Below are 24,863 nucleotides of genomic sequence, written 5' to 3'. Positions count from 1 at the left end.
AGATAAAGAGAAGAAAAGTGTTTGGAACTATCAGAGTTTGGTCTATCAGACCACAAAGTACATGCTCATTGTCCCATACCCATTATTGATTCTATTCATTGGTATGCATAGGCTTAACCTTTGAAAGCTTTCTGAAAGTGCTGAAAATTTGAATAAAGGCACTAGGATTTGTTTTTGAAGACTTGAGAGTTTATCCGTCAGAAGAAAAATTCACTAATGAACCAGTAGGTGGCAGTATAACATGGTGTTCTTGAAATTTTTAATAATATTGCTAATTAACAAAATATTGATTGAAGCACCAGGTACAGTGCTTGTTGCTGTGCTAGGTAATCAAAACTCTGAGACAAAATCTCTCTCTTCCAGAAGCGTACAGTCAGACAGTAAAAATTCAAGGGGAAACCCAGAGCTGCTCTCTCTGCATGAATCCACTGGGGCCCAGTATGTAGGGCAGCAGAAGTCTCTCAAAGTGGGAGGAAGAGAGGTAGGGAGCGGCTGGGAGGAGGAGAGGAGAGGAGAGAGGAGCAGTAAAGAGAAAGAAACTCTGCAGGAGCTAAAATTATAATAGAACCTACTCATCCTTCAAAATTCATCTCAAAACTCACCCCTGGGAGTCTCAGACCCCAGTCTGATTCAGATGCCGGCACGCCCTCAGGGCATTCATCTGTCATGGTGCTCACACAATGAATAGTGTGACAGCTGATGGTCATGCCCACATCTCTATTAATTAGACTGAGAGATACTTGAGGACAGGAAACACTGTTGATCTTTGAATACTCTGGAACCAGTATCAGCCAGTATCTGAGCCAGTGACTGACTCAGAATAGGAATGAAATGAACACTGATGGATGAATGAATGGATGAATGAATGATAGGTATCTGGGCATTTATCATGCCTTCTCCTCTAACCTTTTTGATCTACCTTTAGGAAGAAAAGTCCTGTCAACGTCTTTTCTAATGAGAAATTCAGTTTCTTTATTTGTATCTCAGAAGTCATTTGGGGAAGACAATATTTCTCCTTAATAAAAGTTAAAATAAAAATCTTTACAATGAGGAGAATGGGAAACAAGCAAGCAGGAGGCTGCAGTGGTAGTTTTAATAGTTTGATCCTGGGGGAGAGACGATATCTATTAAGCTATAACCATGTGCCAGACATAAATAGTAGGCTTTGCATGGATTCTTGCCTAATCTTTGCAACAATGTTATGAGCTAATTACTGTTATTAAGCCTATTTTATAGGTGAGAAAATGAGGATCAGAGAAGTCAATTTGCCCAAAGACATTAACTGGTGCAACCTGATCTTTCTCCTTCCCTTCCTTACTTCTTTTTTGAGCGTGCACTTATCACATGCTGAATCCTGGAGGGGTTGAACAACTTGTCTAAGGTCACAGAGTCAGAAAGAGGCAAAGAAGGACTCAAAACCAGACCTATGGGACTTGAGAATCTGTGTCCTTCATTAAACTACATTTTTTCGTCACAGATCTCTTTGCAGACTTCAGGGAACTCATTTCACTTTCTGCTCTCCTTTGAATTAGCCTCACACTATGGCAGCCTGTAGCTGGGCTTCTGAATAGAAGGAGACACAGGTGTTTTTCTACCAGCCTTCTCCGGTCTTGAATTTGCTAATTCTCTACCACCAGCAGCTCTTCTTGAAACTTTTGCCTGGTCCAGTTGCCACCAGGGCCAGGGACCTGGGAAGCCACCCTTAGACTTCTGAGCTTCCGGCAGCAGCCCCAGCTGTTTGTCAACAATGGTTAGGAGGACTGAGAGCTCCCATCTCAGATCAGTGCTCGATCAGAGGACAGAGGTGAGTGACTTCATGGGGAAAAAAAAGGGGTGTGCTAGCCTATCACGGCCATCTGGAAACAGCCAGATGTGATGGCGTCAATGGCCCAAAATGCCATAAGTCACTTAGAATCCTATTCTCATTTTAACAGTGCTGTTTTTGATGCACAGTAGATAAGCCTGAAACCGAATATACAAAAATGCTAACAGAAGGAATATGGATAATTGGTGTTAGGTCAATAAGATGATGAGGAATATTTTTCTTTTATTTTCCAAAATTTTGATGATGTGGTTTTAGTACCTTTAAAAAGAAAATGTTAAAGTTATGTTTTTTTAAAAAGTACTTTTTTTCTCTCTTTGATTACACAGCATTCTAGAAATAGCTAGAGAGGACACATGGGCAGATGAAATAATGTAGGCCAGATTCTCAAATTCTGGATTTATCTTCCTACAGAATTTTCTGCAGCGGATTGGAGAGGAGCTACAATTACATAGCTAGGGCTACATTTACTCACTGGGTCACGAGATTTCAGGTGACAAGGGAAAATGGTTCACAGGAATGGCCTGGGAGGTGGAAATAAGGCAGCAATCAAAACTGTCCTCAGCTCTACAGCTTACAACTGCAGAGATACACACACACAGCTGTCCTCAGCTACACAACTTACAATTGCAGACACACACAGAGCTGTCCTCAGCTCTACAACTTAGAACTGCAGAGATACACACACACACAGCTGTCCTCAGCTCCACAACTTACAAGTGCAGACACACACACACACAGAGCTGTTCTCAGCTTTACAGCTTACAACTGCAGAGGTACACACACAGACTCACACACACAGAGCTGTCCTCAGCTCTACAAGTTACAACTACAGAGGGACACACACATACAACTGTAATTTACAACTGCAGAGGTACACACACACACCCAAACACACACACCTGTCCTCAGCTCTACAACTTACAACTGCAGAGATACACACTCATGCACAGCTGTCCTCAGCTCTACAACTTAGAACTGCAGAGGTAGACAAACACACACACACACATACACACCCACCCCAGCGGTCCAGTTGGTTGATGCTTCCAGGTTTCCCCCGCCCCTGTAGCTGCCATCACACTAGTTGGTCTCTCTGGGCACTCTGCTCTATTTTGCAATACTGCTCTTGTCCTTTGAGTAGACAATCTCAAAATCCTCCTATTTTCCTCCCATCTTTTAGCAGAAATAAAGGCAGAATTCTAAAATAAATCTTTACCGGAAAGTTGAAGGGAAAACAAGTAAAAAGTCCTGGAAAGAAATGATATAATGGAGAACAGATTCTTTTATCTTAATGTAACTCAAATCTAGCCACAGATCTGCTTTCTGGGAACCCAGATTATAAATTTCTTTATAAATGTCTAAGCCTAGGCTGCTGTGGATGCTGAAGGAGTCCCTTGGAGCCTCTAAGCTGGGGTACCTGCTCTGCCCCTGCCACGTCTGAGAAGAGTTTTGGCCTCCGCTCCTGTCTCCTCTCTAGGTAGCCACCCCGCTGGGTTCAGGCAGCTTTCAACTGCCCTGTCCTTCTTATCCTTTCTGGTCTCTTGGTCTCCTGGGAAGGGAAGGTGCTTTTCTCTCAGGCCCGGTATTCAACCTCTGGATTTAGGTCTTCCTTGTCTTCTTTGTAGATCCCTTGCTTTGCCCTTTCTGTAAGTCTGTAAGACCCACACATCTCCCTGTCTTGTCTAGTCATTAGATAAATGTCAAGACTCAGTTTCTCCTACCTGGGATGGCAATCTTTACACTCATACTCTCGGGAGCATCCTAATTTCAATCATTCTACTCTATTGCTGCAATAAGTATACACCTACTTGTCCAACCATGCGTCCCCAGTTTGTTTAATACAGTCACCCTACCTACGTCTTTGGCTAGTGTCTTCCCCTATTCTCACAAATGGACAAAAGGCCATAAACAGCAGATGGCCTTTTTGGAGGATTCCCTCATGTCTGCTCCCCCATCAGGGAGGCAGAAGCCTGTATCCTCACCATCCTCCAGAGCTGACAACCCCCAACCTCTGCCTCCTCGTCTGGATGTTCTCTTAATTCCTGTTCTTCATCTGAGAGATGCCTCTGACTGAAAATTCATTTGCAGAGCAGAGATAATTGACACACTCTGAACCCAATGAATGTTCTAGCCGGTCTTGCCATAGGTTATCCTCTCCCGTCTCTCACCCAGGTCCTCTCTGGGCCCCTCCTCAGGGAGTAATCTTGCAGAATTCTACTCATTACAGTTTTACAACCTGAAAATCTCTTAACCATATCATAACCCACATACAATAAGAGGAGGGTTGATTACTCACACTTTTACAGGAAAATGGACAGCTGTCTCCCTAGGAAGAAAAATATGGGTCTCCACCCTACCATAAAAAAATCCCAAGATGCCCCAGAATGCAGTTTCTTTTCTTCATGACGTGTTGGAAAGCACGTCAGCTGCTCCTTGTTGCTGTGCAGATCGCCCAACGCTGGGTCACTGAGACAGACGGCAGCACTGGCTCGCACAGCTCATAGGATTAGGAGCTGGTGCTCTGTCAGCCTTGAGTGAGTCCGAGAAAGCCCCAGCATACGCAGGTGAGCCATGAGGAAGAGCGGATGTGGGGGACCGCGATGGGTCTCTGTTGTGTGATGATGTTTTCTCTTTGCGTGCATTTGTATTGTCTTTTCTGTGAAGTTCACAGTCTGGGGAGTTCCTATCAATAAAAACCTGTCCTTCATCACTTCTCTGGTGTCAGGGATTGGCCACATACAACTCACAGGATTTTTGTGAGGCTCAAATAAGATTATATATGTGAAAGAGCTCTGAAAATATAAAGTTGTGTGCAAATGAGAGGTATGAAGCATTTAATTACAAATTTTACATAAACAAAGAATCAAATAATTTACCCCAGATATGAGGGCATAATTACATAAACACATTCCTCGTCCCCCAATTTACAATACTCTCTCTCCCCTGTTCCTTCCCAGGTCAAGGGAGTGCTATTATTTATAATCTTGAAGGGTTCCGGCCTTCTAAAGCAGTTGATGTTTTCTAAAATCCAGCATTACATTCATTTCTAAAGGAAAAGCCACAAAACCATAAAACCAGAGAATAAAATAAGTATTTAAGTAGAAACTGAAAATGATGCATGAGAATATTTTAAAACAGATGAAAGATGAATATAATATGCTGTATTAGATTATATCTCTTTGATGGTATAATCCCAATGTTATAAGACATTTCCCTTAATGACATGAGAAACACTTGAATGAAATTAAAGCCAACATAGATATTATCATTTGTAAAACTGGCCTTTTAGAACAGTAGGAAAACAAGCTTGGGTTCCAAAAGTAGAGAGCTAAGAGGCGTTTGAACACTAGATTGTCAGCCTTTCCCTAGGCAGGGTTGCTATGGTAACGGTGGGCTACCACACAGCCTCTCACTGCCTGCACTTCTGCAGTAAAAGCTTTCACTGAGCACGTGTTGGATTTTTTAGGCACACACCCCATCAGCAAGTACAAAGACATACCGGAGGCAGCTTTATCTGGGTCGTTTTCAAAACAGAAGTTATTTCTGTGTTTTTTATCCTGTACTGATGGGCCCCTCATGGGGTTATAGAATTCACTTATTCATGCATTCGTTCATTTGGCTGTTCTGTATTGATCGCCTACTGTGTGACAGGCCGTGTGCTAGGCACTGCCAGTGAAGACAGACAAGGCATTCTGACCCAAGATCATAACAGCTTTCCTGGGGTAAATTAAATACAGGTGTCCTGGAAGTACCTAAGGACTGACCTTCTTCAGGGGCCACGGGAGGTTTCCTGGAAGAAGCTGTCTCTAAAATGGAACCTAATGTATCTTTAGGATTTGAGGAGGATGTGTGGGTGGTGTATAAGAAATGCTCTAGACAAAGGGACCAGCATCTGCAACAGTCTAGAGGAAAAAAGAGAACCTCAGGCCCCAGAGAACTGAAAGTTCTACAGTCTGAGGGGTTTCTGTTTGTATGTGGAAGGAGGGGGGGCAGGGGCAGGCGGGGGGGGGGGAGGTGAGGGGGTCTATAGAAGAGGAGTGGCAAGAAACGGAGACCAGAGAGGCAAAACAAGGCCAGATCGTAAAAGGCCTTCGTGCCACATTAAGGACTTTGAACATTACTTGGAGGACAACCGGGAAGTCATTAATGGGTTTTAATGAAGAAGCTTGACTTGACCTTTCCGAAAGGGCTTGTGGAAAAATTGAAAAGCTGGTGAGAAAGGAGTAAGAGGCAAGACTGGAAGCAAGACAACTTCAGTTAGACCACTATTGCAGTAATCCAGGATGTTTGTGGTTTAGCCTCTAAATGGAGATAATGGAGTCAAACAGAGGACAGAAGTCATCAGATTCAAGAGATTAAAACTAGAGTGGCGTGGAGCGCACTTAGTGGTTTCTGCTACGTGGGGGCCACAGGAGGGAGACGAAGTCAACAATGACTCTGAGGCTCCTGCTTGGACAGCTCAGTGGAGGGTGCTTCTGCTATCAAGCCACCAGGCTCAATTCTCAGTTCTTAGTAGGGAACTCAGAAGCGCCTTTTGACCTTAACAGTTGATTGCTATGCCACAGTATATGTCCTCAGCTCATAATTTTGGAAATCATAGATTGTAGGAATCATCCTAGACAGTTACTTTCCTGAAGTCCATATCTGAGACAGCTGTGGGTATAGAAAGAATGAATTAATCACCTTTTCCCCTCAAATAAAGAATCCTAAGATTACCAACCTCACTGCTTAAGAGAGCTAAGTAGACTAAAAAGGCATGAAGCTGTATGGAGTCAAATTTCTTTTAGGGTATAGGAAGAAGGCAAATTGATTTCACTTCTCCTCTGACTTCAAGCTGTCTCTAGACTCACACCGTACATTCCTAGACTTGAGAATTGAGGACTCAGGAAAAAGCTGTTTGGAGGGCAGACAAATGGGGATGGTGGAGGTTCAAGTACTATTGTCGAGGATCATCGTCGTCCCGTGTGGGACACTGGGGTGTAAGGATCAGACTCTTCCCCACCTGCCTTGCTTCTTAGAATGTTCTCCGCGTCAGAATAAAGGGCATCTAAGTTATTATACATGTTGAATTCCATCACCGGGTAAGATTTAAATATAGTAAGTGTAATAAATCGAGGCCTGTGACCCAGCCCATGATCCCGATTCAGAGTCCTCAGTTGGCAGGTTTTTGAGCTTTTTTCAACAAATTTGTCTGCCTCACAAATTTTTCTGCCTGTCAGGTAAGAGGCCTCAGCAAATATTGAATGAACGACCTGGACGTGACTTAATTGTCCTTTGGAAAGTTCTGTTCAGTCAGCTAGATACAGCTGTTTTGTTTTCCTCATCTCATCCTCCCAGCTACCCCCGAGGTAGCGTATTATTATTATCATCCCTCAATTTAACGAGGATAATTTGAAGTTCAAAGAGGTCAAGAACTTTGGGCATAAAGGCACTCCGCTTGAAGGGACTGGACTGCTGCCTTGAACCCGGTTTTCTGAGTTCAAGTGCGGCGTCCTTCCCATCGCTGGGTGCCTGGGGCTGACCCCCGGGCTGGGGCAGAGCTGGAGAAAAGGCTGTTCTCGCCCTAAGCTGCCTGGCTTCCCCACGCTCGCGGGAGCCAGCCTCGGGGGTCTTTTCCTGCGACAGGCCCTTCCCATGAGAATCCCCCAAGGAGAGTCGCAGCCTCTGAGCTCCCGGACCGAGATGCTGTGTCAGTGCTGCAGCATCGGCTTGGCCGGGGTCCGGGTGGAGGGGGACCCGCCCGTCTCTCTCAGGAGAGGTAATTGCTGGGAGCGGTGTGTTGACTTAAAACCGAGAGGGCAGGGAGGGGCCGCGAAGGAAAAACTTTCCCTTTCTCCATTTTGGCTCTCCATGATGTCGCAGCTTTTCTCAGCTTTTCCATCCAACGTGCACCCCCTGCAAACCGGATACCAGGTGCCAAACAGAGGGCGTCGGGCCCCTTCGGGCTGGAGATGCTCCGAGCCTGCGCCTGCCCCCTCCGGGTCGGACTCGGGAGAGACCGAGGGGTGCGCGGCCCGGGGTGGGGAGTGCCAGAGGCGACACGGGGTGGGCGGGGCATGCTGAGGAGCCGTCCGGGGCCGGCAGGTGAGGGAGGTCGGGGGAGGGGCGGCGCCCCGGGAGCGGCCGCGGGCGGCAGCGGCGGCACCACGTGTCCGGCCTGGGCGGGGCGGCCGGGCGCGCCCTCGGAGCTGAGCGCGAACGGCGGCAGCGGCGGGGGCGCGTCAGCCCGCAGCAGCGGCCGCCCGCAGCCGGCGCGGGCTCAGTGCGGTGTCCTGGCTCTGGTGTACGCAGGTGCCTCCTCCTGGACGGCGGCAGCGGCGGCGCGAGGAGCCGGCCGGCAGCAGCGCGATGGGGCCCCTCCGGGAGACCAAGGTAAGGAGGGCACGTCGTGCGGGCGCGGGCGGCAGTGTCCGTCGGCCCCGGAGGGAGAGGGAAGGTGGGCACTGCGGGGCAAGAAGCGGGTCAAGTGAGGGCTGGAGGGGTGGCGTTTAGAGTCAGAGTAAACGGGGACAAGAGGGTGATGGGGATGGTGGGAAGGCAGAGGGGGCATTTGCTCAGGTGATGAGACCGGGGAGATGGGGAGGTGGTACTGGAGGAAAAGATTCGGGGGATTGACTCGAGGATTAAAAAGATTGATTTGAAGGGTTAATCCCATCTCCTGAAATTGGGGATTTGGGATCTAGCTCTCAATTGATGTCCTGTGCGTGTGATGCGAATAAAATGGATTTAATGTATTGGTGACTGAGAAATAAGGACTCCAGCATGTCAGCGACTCAGCATTGGTTCAGGGTCTGCAGTGTGCCGAGTGGCTGGCTGACGTGTGATACCTGCTGGGTGACTGATGTGCAGAAGTAATCCAGAGGCTGGGCGCGGCTTTCGCCCCTGGATGGGGTGGATGCCTGAGCGACCTCAGCCATTCCCCGCGGCTGGGGCTTGCCATTCAATTCCTGCGCTGTGCGGATCTCCCAGAGGTGTTTACTTTGGCACCGACCCTTCCTGGTAAGGAGCGTGGAAATAAGCAGGAGGTCGTGTTTCGAAATAGTGTTTGTTACCTAATCCGAAACCTTTTTCGATTGCCGAGGTTCGAGGAAGCAGTGGGCTTTTTGCAAAGAGCTCCTCCTAGGAATCCATTTTAATAAGACAGGGTGGTGGTGACCCTGAAAAGCGCTGGACTTCAGGCTTCTAGATGATGTGCAATCTTGGCTAAGCATCTTTACCTCTTTTAGCCTCAGTTTCCTCATCGGCAAATAGGGATACAAATCAGTGTCTCTGTATGGCCTGGGTTGTAAAGGTTAAATGAGATATTGGTTGGGAAAGCACTTTAAAAATTGAAAAACATTGCCAAAATATTACTTTCTATGCATTTTTTTTTTAACCAAGGCATGGCCGTCTGTCTTTAATGCTGTATTAAGGAGAGAGAGAAAAATCTCTTGTTACGGGTGTCCTGTAAGGAAAACAAAAGCTGAGCATGATGTAGAAGGTGGAGCCATCTTACCGGGTGTTGGATTTGTGTTTGCTTTTCTGTTGGCAACAAGCCTTGTGTACCAGGATATTAATGAATAATTAAGATCCTGGCCGGAAGAGGAGGGATTTGAAAGATAAGGCGCATGATCTAACAGGAAAGAATTGTTCCAGGTGGTCTACTTTGTGAGGGGACAGGAAAACAGAAGTCACATTGTCACAGCTAATTCAGGGAAAGTGAAATGGAAGTCTAAAGGAAATCGAATAATAAGCTGTGAGCCTTTGAGAGCGCCTTGAGTGTGATAGAAAAAGCCAGAGTGGGAAGGTAAGTTAGGAATGGCCTGGAGAGTGGAATGGCCTTCCTGCTAGTGGGTGGAAGTGTGTGTGTGTCCGTGAGTGTGCACATCCACGCCCCAGTGTGTGCTTTTCAGTAGATTGGAAGGGTTAGCTCAGTAGAAGAGTTTCGGAGTTCATTTCAACAACTGAGATAAGGATGACTCTGTGAAGATTCCGTATTCAGAAATGTGATTTCTTAGAAACTGCGAGCACAGAAGGAGCAGCCAGGAGTTAAGAGGGGGAAACAAGTTTCCTTCTGTTTTCTTTTTGATATCCAATTTTGAGAAGGAGCAAAGAGTGCAGCATCATGAGAAGGAGATTTCCCGAAGCCGAATTCCCCGTTTGATTCTTCGGCCCCATCTGCCCCAGCAACAGCACAAAGTGTCCCCAGCCTCTGAGTCTCCCTTCTCGGAGGAGGAGAGCCGAGAATTCAACCCCAGCAGCTCTGGGCGCTCAGCGAGGACCATTAGCAGCAACAGCTTCTGCTCAGGTACGGTGTTCACAGGAAGCCACATGCGGGCATGAAGCGTGTGCCCTGTGGGTGCGTTGTGAATGGACCGGGAGTGGGCCCCTTTGAGCCTAGAACTAGACTTCTGTTATTAGGATGAATTGTATAAGGTTGCACCTTTTTGGCTGTGTTGACCTGCAGATACAGTAGTTTCATTTGGTTCAACCCAATGGAATTTCATGCCTGTTTTTATATATTATTCTAGTTTATAATTCAGAATGTAAAATAGAATTTCTTGTTTCTATGACTATTTAAAAAAATAGATTCCTTCTTAAATCTGGAAAATGTATTAGCTTGCATTTTATACTAGCAACCTTTATAAGCCTTTGTACTTTTATTTTTGGAATCTCCAGAGATAAGGCAACTCCTAGTGAATGAGGTCAAGATCAAGGAGGCTTGTATCCCAGGCTTGGCTTGACCGTGTAGTTTAGAGGGGAAGAGCACAGGCTTTGTAATCTTCCAGGCCTGAGCGGGAATCCCTGACCTTTCCGCCCTTGCAGCCCAAGCTCTGTGACCTTGGGCAAGTTGCTTAACCTCTTTAAGCCTCAGTTGTTACTTCCATGAAATGGGATGATAATACGTACCTTGTATAGTTGCTGTGAGATTGAATGACGCCACTTACCTAAATGTCCTAGCTCAGGGCCTGGCGTATAGACGTGCTTCATAAATGATGGGTCTTAATATAAAGGGCTGTGGATGTCAGTTTTGGAACCTGATTAAGGAAAGTTTCCTTGTGTTGTGAGCATATTTCGTAAAGGCACAAATCTCTTTGTAGCTCCCGAAGGTGCCACCAGTATCACTTAACAGGACCTGATTAATCAACCCACTGAAGCACATAACTTAGAAGAACTTGTATTCTGTCAGAAGTATTAGGAATTTGGGTAAAATTTAAAGGAGTGACTGTCTTATGATTAATGAAGAATGTTTCATAATGGACAATTTTTAGAACTTATTTAGGGAAAATGTAATTTGGAGATTAGCACATGTCTGAGAAGGGACATGTGAATCCAGATGCTATGATTAATGCCCTCATTTAGCAGGATGCAATATTCCATTATATTTATCATTGGTAACTACATTTTTCAGAGATTTTTTTTTGGAAAGTGTAGCTTTAGATTCATTATATACTTTCACAAAATAATTGTATCCATGAGTTATGTATTAGAAATACTGTGCTGCCTATTTTTTAATTTTGTCTCTGTAATGATTCTCTGCCTCAGATTCTCCGCTTGGTTCTGAAAAATAATTGTATGAAAATATTAGAGTTTAGAACTTCTTTATTATTGTTTGAATTGTATGAGTCTAGCTTAAAATGGAAACCCACTGAGGGTTTGCATGATACTCTCCCAGGAAGAAAACAAAAGGAAAACTGACAAGCTGGAGCGGTTAAGGTCTCTAGAACCCAGAGTCGTATTTGCAGAATGTAACACTGTTTACTTGAACTCCATTTTGGAGCTCCGGAATCTCTCTGGTTGAATGTGGATGAACCCAGGGGATATCATTTCAAACTGACACGGCTTTGTTTACATAACTCAATTCCACATTCATTCCTGATATTCTCTCCACATAATTATTTTCTCTGTGACTTACTTCCGGGTGAGTGGTGTTATCAGAACAAAAGAAAAGTTTGGTCAAAACAAAGCAAAAGAAAAACTCCAAAAATATTTTAGAAAATATATTTGGCAAACCAGTAAAATATTAATTTGGGTCTTGAATCATTCTCTCCAAGATCCATTTCCTGCTTCATCCCTTCTTCCCCGGAGACCTCTCTCCCACTAAGGCCATAATGCTGTACATGAAAATCGAAAGTAGATATTGATCCTTCTGCCATTAACTAGCTGAGAATTGAGTGGCAGAAGCGTCTAATTATGGGTGTCTATAAACCTACCTTTCGATCTGTAGCCTTGCATCCTGTCTCTAGATGGGATGCCCTCCCTCCCTCAGCCTTATCTTCCTGTGTCGGCGATTCCCCAAGGTTTCGGTTGGTGCTTTTTCCTTCTTTGCTTTCCTTTCCTCCGAACCCTGATAAACCTCACCACAGCTCTGAGTGCTGCGCTGACTGCAGTTGACAGGAGCAAGCCTTTGGGGGCATGTTAATGATGCTTTAGGAGGTCACTTGGTGGATGGGAAATAAATGGGTTTGGTACTATGGGGAGCATTAAAGCTGCAGGCAGTGAGGTAGAGAATGTAAAACACATCCAACCAGCAGGGGGAAATAGCTGGTTTTAATCCAGCCGCTTGAACACAGGCCAGAATATGTGTTGGTTGCTTAATCACGGCAGTTAAGTCAGAGACCAAGGTACATGCAAACATTAACAATGCATTAACAATGCCATCCTCTGCTAGAATGAAACTAAGATAATTTAGAGATGTCTTTTGCCGCCGTAGCTTCATAACCTTACAGGGATCATTCTACATTAGTTTGTCATCTTTACAAATCATCGCATTGACTAATGTGGAAGGAAACATTCAGAGTTAGGGGGATTCTAACTATGTCCTAGTGAAATTATACAGGAAGATGTGACTCAAACACAGTGCACTTTAATCGGAAGATTACATTTTCAGACCTGCAGGCTAGAGACTCTTTCCCCAAATCTGTATCAAGGGCTGTATTAATTGGGAAGAGCATCGTATGTTCTAAGATATTTAGTTTTTAAAAGAAGGATAATGCAGTGAGTTCATATAAAGTTAAGTTTACTTAATATAAGGGATTATCCTCTATTTTCAGAGTCTGCCTTTCCTATTGTTTGTATTATAACAAAAAATTATGATAGTGGATGGTGGTTATGCTTTGGCAAAAGAAATGACAATTCTGTGTTGATGTGTCCTCGACCCTTACCCTCATGTTTTCTTTTAATTTTACTGATTTGTGAAATTAAAAGACTGGGAACTATTTTCAAAGTGACCTGGCCCTTTTTACACACTTTCTCGATTCCGTCCCGAGCTCCACTGCGTTCCCCCCTTTCTTCCCACGGGAGCTTTGACAAGGAACATTTAATGACTTGATGTTCTATATGCTAATCTGTATGTCATGTCTATATCATTTCAGAGGGAGGGACCCTTTGCACTTCATTTGGGGTGTGTCCCCAAAGAGCTCTTCTTTTAGTAGCTGCTTCTTAGCAGAATTTCTTTGAAGATACGCATGTGTTTTGTGCATTCCATCAGCATGTGTGCTTTCACACTCAGACTTCATTCTCCTGTTAAAACAGTCTATTTCTTCCAGTTTGTGTTCAGGCTTAGTCACTGTGACCTTAGTTGGGCACAGTTAAGTTTATATTATATTGGAGACCAGGCCCTATTTTGTGTGCCCGGCAAGTAAAACACTGTATATTCTTAGTAAATATTAACTAATGCTTTCTTTAAAAAAGAATGAAAGAATACATAAGGAAGTACATTTAATAGTAAGTTAATAGAAACAAAAAATCTGCTTTCATGTTCCCTCTTTTGTTTTTAATTAGTTTTTTTTAACCTATGTTTTGGCATAAAGTCACTCTGTCTTGCCCCCCCCCCCGACCAACCCCGTGTTTCTTGTTTTAACATGCCCTTGAGAAGTGATAAAACTCATATTTGTGATTTGTGTCCTGGGTGTGGCACATTGAATCTAGGCTTCTGCCCATTTTTCTCCCCCTTTTTCTTTGGTAGTGAATTGTGTCATCGTACCACAACTCCAGCCACTATTAGAAAAGCTGATGGCCTGGGTGGGGAAGTCAGTCGCATACATCAGTCACCTGACATGGTTAGCTGCATGCTGTGCATTCTTCTTTGCTTAGTTGAGGCAATAATCACCCCTTAGAACTGGGAGGCAGATGTATTGCTGGCATTTAAGCTACTTCTCCTCGGGGTGCCTTGTAAACATGGCAGGTGGAACAAATTATGCGTGTAGAACACTGGTTGTTTATTGGGAGACCAGTGATTTCTCCGAGTTATTTCCGTGTTTCTGAGGTGCACACACAGATGCATAGGCAAGTTCGTAACTTAACCCATTAAAAAACATGTTCCAGGTCAATACACTAAATGGTCAGAATCGGAGTCTGAGCAGTCTAATCTCGAGTAAGGTGTTTGCAGAAAGTATTTTGGTTTTGACAGAGGCTGGGAAGAAATCCTCCTTTGGGTGCCAGTGGACTAGAGATAATCATTGTTGCTGTTTGTGGGAAGAACAATCAAGGCAAATTGCAAGCTGACTAGTGCCCTGCCGCGGCATGACAGTGCCTCCAAAAATTTGCCAGGCTGTGCCAAACAGAAATATTTTTGCTATGCTTTTGTCCAATTGAGGAAACTTGGCAACTGGCTAGAGTAAGCCTTTGAACACAATGATGAGAACTGAGCTGAACTGCTTAAAGTGAAGTGAGCTGCGGTACCGAATTACGAATTATGCCGTAATTGAATGACTGCCAACCTGCTGCGAAGAAAAAAACAAAGACTCTAACACTTTAGTATCCTTTTAATGAATATGACACCTAGGCACTGTTGCATAGTATGTATTTCAAGTGCTTAGCTGCCTCAGCCACGGAAATAAGTACCTAATGAAACAGGTTACAAATGAAGGGTATATAGGCAGTATTTCTTTGAGGATGCGGTAACTGCAATTAGGAGGACAAGCTAAATTTGTTCCCACTTAATAAAAAGTACGTAGCAGTGGGGACTGTGAAAAGTAATCACCATGGAATTTGACCATGCTTGAGAGCAAATTATGGTACTTAACATGACAGTCTTTCATGTTCTAAAATACTCATCTTTATGACATCGTTTCTCAATTTCAGAATGTGGTGTTTGTCTGATTTTTAATCCTCAGGAAGACTTGTTTAAAATGCGGGAGTCTTGGCCCCTCCCTAACCTATCATCTGGAAATGGGAGAGCCCAGGAATCTGTATTTTACAGGCTTTCCAGATGATTCTTATGCCTCTTGAAGTTGGAACTTTACTGCTTTGTCGTCTGTGTGTGTTTGGGGATTTTGTATGAGGGATGTGATGGGTGTGCCCCAGCTGACGTCACAAGATGAACAAGGATCAAAGATGGTAGAAGTGGTGGCCAGCCAAGCTGTTTAAACCCATGGCATGGAGCAAGGAAAATGCCTCCACATTCCCTGGAAATTATTGCTTCTCACTCTACATTTGCAATTCCCATGTTGTTAGTCTTAGCAATAATATTGTTTATATCTACATAATGGGTTTAACTTCTGTTCAAATGGTAGAAAAGTAAAGATGAGAAAGCATTTCCTTCCTTTATTTTGCTGTATTATCCTTTCTCTGAACTTACTGTCTCTAGCCAGACTTTTAATTTTTTGCATTTTCTTTCTTCAGTGTTGGGATGATTTGGGGTACACTGAAAGCAGGTATCTTAGGTACACCACACATGTACCCTGAACACCCAATGGTACACTGAAACAGGTAGAAAAAAGAGAAGCTGGCCTGTGAGTAGCAGGACATTCAGCTTTTTTTTTTTTTTGAGTTGGAAGATTGGCCCTGAGGTAACATCTGTTGCCAATCTTCCTCTTTTTGCTTAAGATTGTCACTGAGCTAACATCTGTGCCCATCTTCCTCTATTTTGTATGTGGGATGCTGCCACAGTATGGCTTGATGTGCAGTGTGTAGGTCTGCGCTTGGAATCCAAACCTGTAAACCCCAGGCTACCGAGGCAGAGCACGTGAACTTAACTACCATGCCACTGGGCCAGCCCCAACATTCAGCTTTTCGCAAGCTTGCACAAAAATGCATTATCCAATAATCATTTATTAAGTGCCTGCTAAGGATCAGGAATTGTGCTAAGACTACAAAGATGGATAAAACACAGGGATTGGAAGCGTCAGTTATTTTACTGCCTTAACCTTGGCACTGAAATAAATGGGATAACTCACGTCTTTGGATGTGATTCCCACACAGCTACCTTCCCTCACTTATTTCTTTCCTGACCCTTTTACGCACACCCACACCACAGACACCTCTTCCTTGTAATTTAAGTTTGTGGCTCCATTTATTATCTACTTGGCCTCTCACATTTCATAAGCTCAAGGATTCAAAGAAATAACATTAGTTAGTGTGGTGTAGTGGGTAAATATGAGCCCTGGCATCAGCGGACTGAGTTAAAAGCATGAAATGAGATTAGCGAGGCAGGGAGGGCCAGATGGGGAAAGGCTTTGCATGCCGGGCGAACACTCAATCCCTGAGATCAAGGATACCTACAGGAGCTAGACCAGTATTGTAAACAGTGAGGCCCCCCAGATAGATGACAATAGAGGGGACTCTAGAACTGGACAGTGTGCCCCTTCTGGAGGTATTTAGAATTTTTAAAATGCCGCTTTTTAACTAACTTTGTGGGCCAGAGAGCTGGCTATGGCTCTTGGGCTGCCATTTTGCAATTCCTAAAGATCTTACAGAGCCAAGGAAGGGTTTTCAGCAGGAAAGAGTTATGACCAGATTTATATCAGAAAAATCTTCCTGGTGATCTGTTCGACAGTGGGTGAGAAGGGGCAGGAGGTGATGGCAAGGAGCCTGCCTGGTTTGAAGACAGCTCTGGCAGCCTAAGTGAGGACCGACAAAATGACATGTATGAGGATTAGGGCCTAGAGCATATGAAGCTTAGTCACCAATTGCAGTGGAAGGATTGTGTCTGCCTTTCCACTGGATGAACAGCAGTGGAGTAGCAGGGCAGGGCAGAAGGACAATGAATGTGGTTAGTGGGCTCAGATTTGCCTTGTTGCGTTTGAGATAAGGTATAGGTCTGGAGCTCTGAAGAGAAGTCGTACATGTTGGCAACTGAAGGCAAAGGAGTTGATGATACTGCCCACGGGGACTGCTTAGAGGAGGAAGATAAGAGGACCAAGGCTAGAACCTGAGATCCAGCAAGAGCAGGCAGAAAAAGAAAACCAAGGCGCCTCAGAATGAGCATTCAGAGAGAAGGGAGGCGAGCCAGGAGTGACAGTGCCTCCATCCCAAAGGAAGAGAGAAGTTCAAGAAGAAAGTAGCCCACAGGTTCCGAGGTCACAGCAGGATAAAAAGTGCTCAGGGATCAGACCACTAGGTTATCAGTGGTCTTAGGCAGAAACAGTCTCAGAAAATTCAGGGGATGGAATCCCAATGGCATCCGGCTGAGATGTGAATGGGAGGAGACAAAGTGTAGACAAATTTTTTTAAAAGCTTAAGTGGGATGGGAAAGAGAAAATAGAATAAAAACAAGTGTGGCATTTATAGTAAAGATAGAGTATTTATCAAGTGACAGGTATTTGATAAGGTTCTTAGGCTGAGGGAAAATAGACAACGAATAAAGAAACAAACAAAGAAAGAGACCAAAAAATAGTAGAGAGGTGATAGCTTTGTAAGAAGACTGAGGGTAGACCAAAAACACACATAGGAAGAAAAGAAAGGCTGGGTGGATATATTTCTAGATCAGGGCAGCTGAAGGATAGATATTTCAAAGTCTAGCTTAGCTGCCCCGTCTTTCTTCTTCCTCTGTCGTACCATATCCTATCTTTCATATCAGACCTGGTTTTACAATTTTGTATCTAGTCATCTGACTCCCCGGTAGTCTGTAAGCTCGTGAAGGCAAGAGCAGTATATTTCCTCGAACTTGACCTGACACACAGGGGCTGCTCAGTAAGTGTTTGTTGGAATTTGGTAGAAGCCATAATTAGGGGAACAAGACAAGTGTTTCCATTCGTTTAATAAAATACCTTGAGAATAGGGCACTATCTTAGTAGTTGGGGGAATAAAGCAACTAGAACAGTACCCAGGACTCAATTTAATAGATTAAGACATTCCTGTGCTGAGGAGTTCAGCATCTCTAAGTGTCAAAAAGAGTAAGCTCTTTAATAGAACCGTGACCCCAGTGCTGTGGGTAGCTAGAAGAGAGAGGTCTTGCTAAGAAAATCAGAAAATGCTCCACTCAAGAGTTGGCACTTGAGCAAGGTTCTGAAGGTTGTGTAGGAGTTTGAGAAGCAGAACGTGGCCTAGCAGACAGAGAGATCCACGTGTGTCAGAGCCTAGAGCCCTGAAAGTGCAGGGCAAATTTGGGGAGCGGCGAAGAGTCCTGTCTTCCCTAATCCTTGTTTCCCAGTCACACAGCCGTGAGAAAAACCAGTAGCCTGGTTTAGAGTCAAGAAGGTATTTAGCACAGAGCCACATACCTGCTGTTTCCCAGGACTCTGACCTGACACTGACCCCCACTCCGCCCTACCCCCAGGTTGTTTTTACTCTGAGAAAGCCCCAGTCTCCTCCCACTGACCCCGGGCACTTCAGGTACCCAGGGCTGCTGGGCGGGCCTCTATTGTAAAGTGGTTTTGCTGGCTCCTGGGCACAGTAACTGCCCCAGTCCTGGCCTGCTGCTGCCTTGGCTGTCTCCTGCTTTGGAGACAAAATCCAGCCCTCCCTCTGCCAGGGCAGAGACATTCCTGCCCCAGCTGCTCCCCCTCTGCTGGATAGGCCCGTACCCAGCGCCCCACTGCCTGGGTGACACTCTGCTGGCTCCAAAAGGAGGCCTGTCTGCTGACTGCTCTCTCTTTGTAGGGAACCCAAACCAAGCTCCCAGTGCACCCCAGCCCTCACCCTCATCCTCATAGAAACACATCCCTCAGCTTTTCCCCGCTCCCTGTGGATTTTCCCAGGGCTCCTCCTCTGTCCCGGCCACCTGTCTTTATTCTCTCTCCTTTGGTGTGGGTGCCTCTGCAGACAGGATTCCTGTTAGACGCTGACCTAACCCTCAGAATTCTTGAGACCCTGTGGATAACCTACCCTTCTGGTTATTCTGGGGTGTTTGTGAGGATTATATTTTCTTTACGGCTAACCATTATATTTTTTAAGCTCGAAAGTAATAACAATGTGCAAACGCATATGTCAGAACGGATGTAATCACGTTTATAGGATTTATTTTGTTTTACTTTTTTGCCAAAGCGAGATCATGCTATATTGATCTGTCAGCCTTTCTGTTCATATGTTAAGTAAATATTTATTGAACATCTGACGTGGGCAAGGTACTATCCTAGGAGCTGAACCAGAGTGATGAACAATACTGATGGGCCTCCTGCCCTCCAGGAACGTGTATTCCAGGCAGCACCTGTTCCTGTCATTGCTTGTAAGTACATAGAAGTCTCTCCACCCATTATAACGACAGCTCATACTCCATTCTACGGAGAACCATCGTTCATTCAGCCATTCTTCTGAGGATGGACATTTCATCTGTGAAGCTAACTTTCAAATTTTAGAATTTTATTTTATGAATGTCACTGCTATAAGACTATTTATGAGCATATTTCTTCTTTTTCTCTCTTTTCTTTGTTCCATTTTTAAAATGAAGTCAATACCTTAATACACATATATTACCTAAACAATCCTTTTTTTTCCAAATAGAAAAAAACCCCAATGTAGCATTTGCATAAACTGTATAATAAGCATTGTTTTTTCCTTAGCTTCCTTCCATTTTTATCCCTTTTCTTTATCTTGACCATCACTATCTTAAGATTCTCAATGTGAGAAAAAATAGAATGGAAGGGAAAAATATTTACATTACTACAAGAGAGCTGACTGTAATTCAGGTGTCCTTAGCGAGTTTTACAGTGTCCTTGTTATAAGGTTGTGAAGAGATTAAGAGATAGCGTCTTGGTGTGTGTCTCTGTCTCTCTCTCTTCTCTCCTTTCTCTCCTTCCTGTTCTCATCCTTCCCTCTGCCGTCTCCCTCTCCTCCCTCTTTTCCCACGAAGGAACCTGAAAAAAAATAACTGAGTCTTTAAAAAGGCATGGCTTAGCAACCGCAAATAAACTCCTATTGCTAAGTAGAGGAAAGGTCAGAAGTATTAGTAACATGCCTATTTGGAAAGATCATAATCCTACAAAAGAAAGAACAAGAGAAATAAAAGCTTGTGTGACAGAAGAACTCCCCATCGCCTTTGCCAAGGCTCACCTGTCTTCTGGCAGTGATGGAGCCGCCCTGTTTCCCAGTTTCAGCATCACCTCCTCTCTCATCAAATCTCCTAGATAGGTTTGTTGCTCACACTACATGAACTATTTGAATGCTGTTTCCCCTCCAGATTCCTTCTCCTCTGGCTACTAATGCAAATCAAACAACTTGACACTTGGTGGATAACCAAGTGGAGCCCCCTGTTTCAGAGAGAGCATCAGTCCCATGAAGAAATGAGATTGCCTCAATTCACTTCACTTCACTTCACTTCACGTTCTCATTTCCTGCCAAGGGCTGCACCAGAATGACTTTTATGGGAGCACTCGAGGCTCCAAAATAGCTCAGAAATCCGGGGAATGTTTGTCTGTGAAATGATTATTTTGTCTCCAAGAAACCAGGGAGACATTCATTAAATAATTACTCCACTCTCTGCTTCATTTTTATAGATGTAGGTTGCATGCCTTAGCAGAGGTGCTACATTAGAATTACTTTTAACAAGCTCGTTTCCATCAGCACACATATATGCTTGAATATGCACCTTTCAAAGAAAATAAGCTCCCTGTGACCCCTCATCAGCTTGCAACTGCCATCTTGTTTCTTTGGTCCTCTTCACAACGAAACTTCTCCAAAATCTCCTCTCCACAATTTGCCCTTGTCAAGCATGTGAGTGACCACTTTAGCAAATCTGACATTCTCTTGTCTGCCTTCATTTTCCTTGACTTCTCAACAGCACTCAACACCATTGAAAAAGCCTCTCTCTTAGGGAAGATTTTCCTCCTTGTCTTCTGTGGTCCCACCCTTCTGAGCGTTCCTCCTGTCTCTGGAGTCACTCCTCAGTCACCTTTGTAGGCTCCGCCCTCTCCCTGTCCTCACTGTGTCCAGTGTCTCAGGCCTTAGTCCTCAGCCCTTTTCTCTTCCTGCCCTCCTCTCTTCCTGCCCTCCCCGAGGGCTCCAATCTCTAAATTCCTCACCTGTAGGATGGTGATGCTCCCCAGCTTCTCCCCTGAGCTTCAGGTCCACATACCCAACTGCCTACTTGATAGCTCCAATGTTGTGGTTAATTTGTGCCTCACGTTTAATGTATCAAAAACAGAATTCTTCATTTCACCCCCTACAAACTCAGAAATGAGCACCACATTCCCCAGTGTTTATGCAAAAACCTAGAAGACATCCTTGGTCCCTTCCTATTTTTTCATTATCATAAATTAGTGCTTTCAATTATTTTTCAAAAATATATCTCAAATCCACCTACTTCCCTCAATTTTCACTACTACCACTCTAGTCAAACCACTTCATCTCTTGTTTTTATTGTTGCAGCAGCCTCCATGTGGGTTTTTTGCTTCCGCTCTTTCATTCCTAAAGAAGCCACGCAGCTTACTTGTTACGAAGGAGGCTCCTGAGTAGCCTGTTTGGATTCATAGCACGGCTCTGCCACTTCCTGACTGTGACTCAGGCGGGTGGCTGAAAGGCTAGTGCTAGTTTTCTATGCCACCTGCAAAGCAGGGTAATATTAGTGCCTATCTCAGAGGTCATATTAGGTTAAATTAAGACTTGCGTTAAGTAAGCGTTTAGGAAATGCCTGTACTTCGTAGGCAATAAGAAATATTAGCTAGATATAGGATCGCTAATACAGCCTGTTCTTCACAAACCACATTGTTGTCATCTCCTGCTTAATGCACACTGTGGCTTCCATTGCCCTTAAGATACACTAAGGATTCCTGGCCTGCAGTCCTGCACATACTCGGGCTTCTACCTCCCTCCAGCCTCATTATCATCCTTCTCTCCTCATCAGCCTTCCTGGCTTCCTTTCAGTTTCTTTAATGCACCAAACTGCTTGTTGTTCTCTCTGCCTGGAGTAATTTCCCTTGCCTTTTCCGTGATTGGTTTTCACTTTTCGGTCTTCGCTCAAGTTACCTCTTCAGGGCTTTCCATGACAACCCGCCTAATGAAGTACCTTCCCACCTCCCACCTGGTTAATCTATGTATAATATCACCCAGTTCGTTTCATTAACAGTACATCACAATCATTAACAGTACATCACAATCAAAATATCTTCTCTATGTATTTTTTTTTACTTGTTTATTAACTGTCTTTCTCCACCACTAGAATGTGAACTCCTTAAGGACAAGGATCTTAGAATCTTGATCTTCGTTATAACCCTAATATCTAGAAGACTACCTGGCACACAATAGGAAATCAGTAATTATTTGTGAAAAGAATCATGGACGGATGGATGGATGGATGAGATTCTTACACTTCAACATTGGCAATTGGGTAGTGACACATCGTATAATATTGAAGCAAAATTGGTATAGAGCCATGTAGACTTGTGAATATTCACTCCTAAAAGATGTTAAAATTAGGTGAAGGAATAGAAGTTCAGATTCGGCTATTGAAAACCTAGGATGCGAAATTATCTGAATGGCAAGCATTATATGGTTACCGTTTTGAAGCAGGAATAATGGAAACCTGGAAACAACTAGAAAGAGGTTCTTGCCTCAAATTTTTGTGGTCTATTTATTATGGGATGGCTTCTTTCTAACAGTTTCCTTTGTCTGTTTTTAATTTGAGCATTCCCAGAATTGCTGCTGTTTCCTCTTGGAACAAACATAGAGAGAAAAATTTAGAAAACAGCTAGCTTGTGGTGCTGAGAAAAACAAGAACTTTAGAGTCATACAAACCCAAATTTGAATCTTGAGTCAATTACTTGGTAACTGTGTGACAGTGGAATTCTTAACCTCTCTGAGCCTGTTTTCCCACCTATAAAATAAGACCTTATTAACATTATATGATAAAAATTAGTGTTCCTGCCACATGATAGCTACTTAATAAATGTTACTTTTCTTACCTTACCAATATCCTTTCAGTGAATTTGAATGGTTTATGGTAAGAATTTCACAGGGTTCAAGTTAACCATGAGTTTAGGCTGTGACATTTTATCTGTCTCCATCAGACTGTTTTCAAAAATGTCAGTATCTGGAGCAATAAGAATAATAACGGCGACGTCAGTGCCTGGCAAATAGTAGATACTCAATAAATATTTGATGAATGAACGACTAAGAAGTCTATAAATGCTTCTGTCATTCATGAGAATCAACTCGATTTCCATATAATTTAAGGTAATGTTTCCTTAAAATAGCAGGGATTTTTCCTCCAAATTATGCAACTGAACATTGAACAGCATTAAACCATAACTGAATGTTTCAAGACATTATGGCACAAAAGCACGTTTTTCTCTGCCTGATGTTATTTTTAAGTATGCCTCCTGGAATTCTTTAATTCAGCATCTTGGAAAACAAATGAGTTCTGAGATCTAAATTAAAAAATGAACCAGAAGTTTTAGAGACGCTTCTTGGACCTTGAAGAAATATTCTATTTGTAACCTTGAGAACCTGGTGTTTTATTCTTATATGTAATTGGTGCACGGAGATTGACGTAGGGACTTGGTCAGCATAGTTGCTACCAAACGTGGTTGATGGCCCTGGTTGTTAGTTAAATATCAGGAAATTATATCACACACACACATACACGCTGTGGGCAATCCTAATATTTTAAAATGTGGATTACAAAAATTCGCTTTTCAAAAAATATTTATTACTTTCAAAACTTCATCAGAAAAGCATTGCAAAGTAATGTGGAAAAGATAGATTTCCTAAAAATTAACAAAATAAGAATAAAGTTAGCGTCTAACCTCACACTGCATAAAATGAATTCCAGATGGATTTAATTGAAATGAAAAGCGAAACTATAAAAATCTAGAAGAAAGTATAGGTGAGTATTTAATTGATCTTAGAGTAAAGAAGGATGTTCTAAGCATTAAAACATTGGAAGAAATTGCAAAGGATATGGACAGATTTGACAACTAGAAATAGAAAAAGCTTTGAATGTTAAAAATTTAAATTAAAAGCAAACAACAGATTCAGTGAAATATGACAGAAGGCTGATACCTTTCATGTGTAAGATTTCTTACAGATCAATAACAAATCCTTAACACCTTCAAAGAAAGATTGTCAAAGGACATGAACAATTCATAGAATAAGTAAAAAAGACCAACGAACATATGAAAGACCTTAAGATCACTAATAATTAAATACATGCAAACTAACACATCAGAAATAAGTTTTTCATTATTAACTTGGAAAAATGCAAATAAAATAGTATTCAATGCTGGCAGGAATTTAATAAACGGGATACTCTCATACAATATTGACAGGAATGTAAGTTGTCTCGAACTTCCTGAAAGTTTGAGTAATTGCACTTTTAGGGATAGATTCTAAGAGATACTCAAAAATTTGACCAAAGATTTATCTGTAAAATATGTCTTTCAAGCAGTTTCCAGAATAGTGAGAAAATTTGAAACAACCTAAAATACCCTACAAGAAGCAATTGATTTTTTTAAAATGCTATGTTCGTATCTATTTTAGTTACTCATTTAAAATAATGTTTTCAAGAAATTAAATAATATATTTTGAAACTTTTAAAAACGTGCTTAAGAGCAGAGAGAATATTACAATGAACCTTAATATACTGCTTATCCACTTCATCCAGATTAAGCAATAGCAAGATATTGTCATATTTGCTACGTCTTTCCCTTTTTTTCTTTTCTTTTTTACTCTGCTGAAGCATGTAAAAGCAAATCTCCAGACATCATGTCATTTCATGTCAACCTACGTACCTCAGCATGCATTTCTTTAAAAAATAGACATTTCCTACATAATCATAGTGCCGCTTTCATTACTAACGCAATTAACATAATTCCTTGGTGTGACAGAGAACATTGAAATAGCCCCAGTTGTCTCAAAAGTGTCTGCTTCCTCATGGTATCTTTAACCCGGAGGCCAACAAACTTTT

The 24,863-nt window shown here is 43.2% G+C and overlaps 1 protein-coding gene and 1 long non-coding RNA gene across 21 annotated transcripts in view; one reads left to right on the top strand and one right to left on the bottom strand.

Annotated features, from left to right (window-relative positions):
* Nucleotides 1–4,220, bottom strand: part of LOC139085102 (uncharacterized) — a 54,081-nt gene extending 49,861 nt beyond the window's left edge. The window contains exon 1 of the long non-coding RNA XR_011543148.1: nt 4,119–4,220. This is a non-coding gene — a long non-coding RNA (uncharacterized lncRNA). The remainder of the gene's footprint in view (nt 1–4,118) is intronic.
* Nucleotides 1–24,863, top strand: part of SYBU (syntabulin) — a 109,545-nt gene that overhangs the window by 34,561 nt on the left and 50,121 nt on the right. For 3 of the 20 annotated variants that reach the window (XM_070630844.1, XM_070630845.1, XM_070630842.1), the window contains exons 2-3: nt 8,114–8,194; nt 9,908–10,109. In XM_070630844.1, coding sequence (XP_070486945.1) covers nt 8,171–8,194; nt 9,908–10,109 — 226 coding nt within the window. In that variant the 5' untranslated portion in view covers nt 8,114–8,170. Of the gene's footprint in view, nt 1–4,016; nt 4,387–7,684; nt 7,828–7,970; nt 8,195–8,264; nt 8,822–9,295; nt 9,609–9,904; nt 10,110–24,863 lie in introns of those variants that run through there. The other 17 variants (XM_070630838.1, XM_070630839.1, XM_070630836.1 and 14 more) reach the window with 15 other exon arrangements.

Source organism: Equus przewalskii, chromosome 8, assembly GCF_037783145.1.
Source record: "Equus przewalskii isolate Varuska chromosome 8, EquPr2, whole genome shotgun sequence".
Classification (NCBI taxonomy): Eukaryota; Metazoa; Chordata; class Mammalia; order Perissodactyla; family Equidae; genus Equus; species Equus przewalskii.
This window is presented reverse-complemented; position numbering and strand designations above follow the sequence as displayed.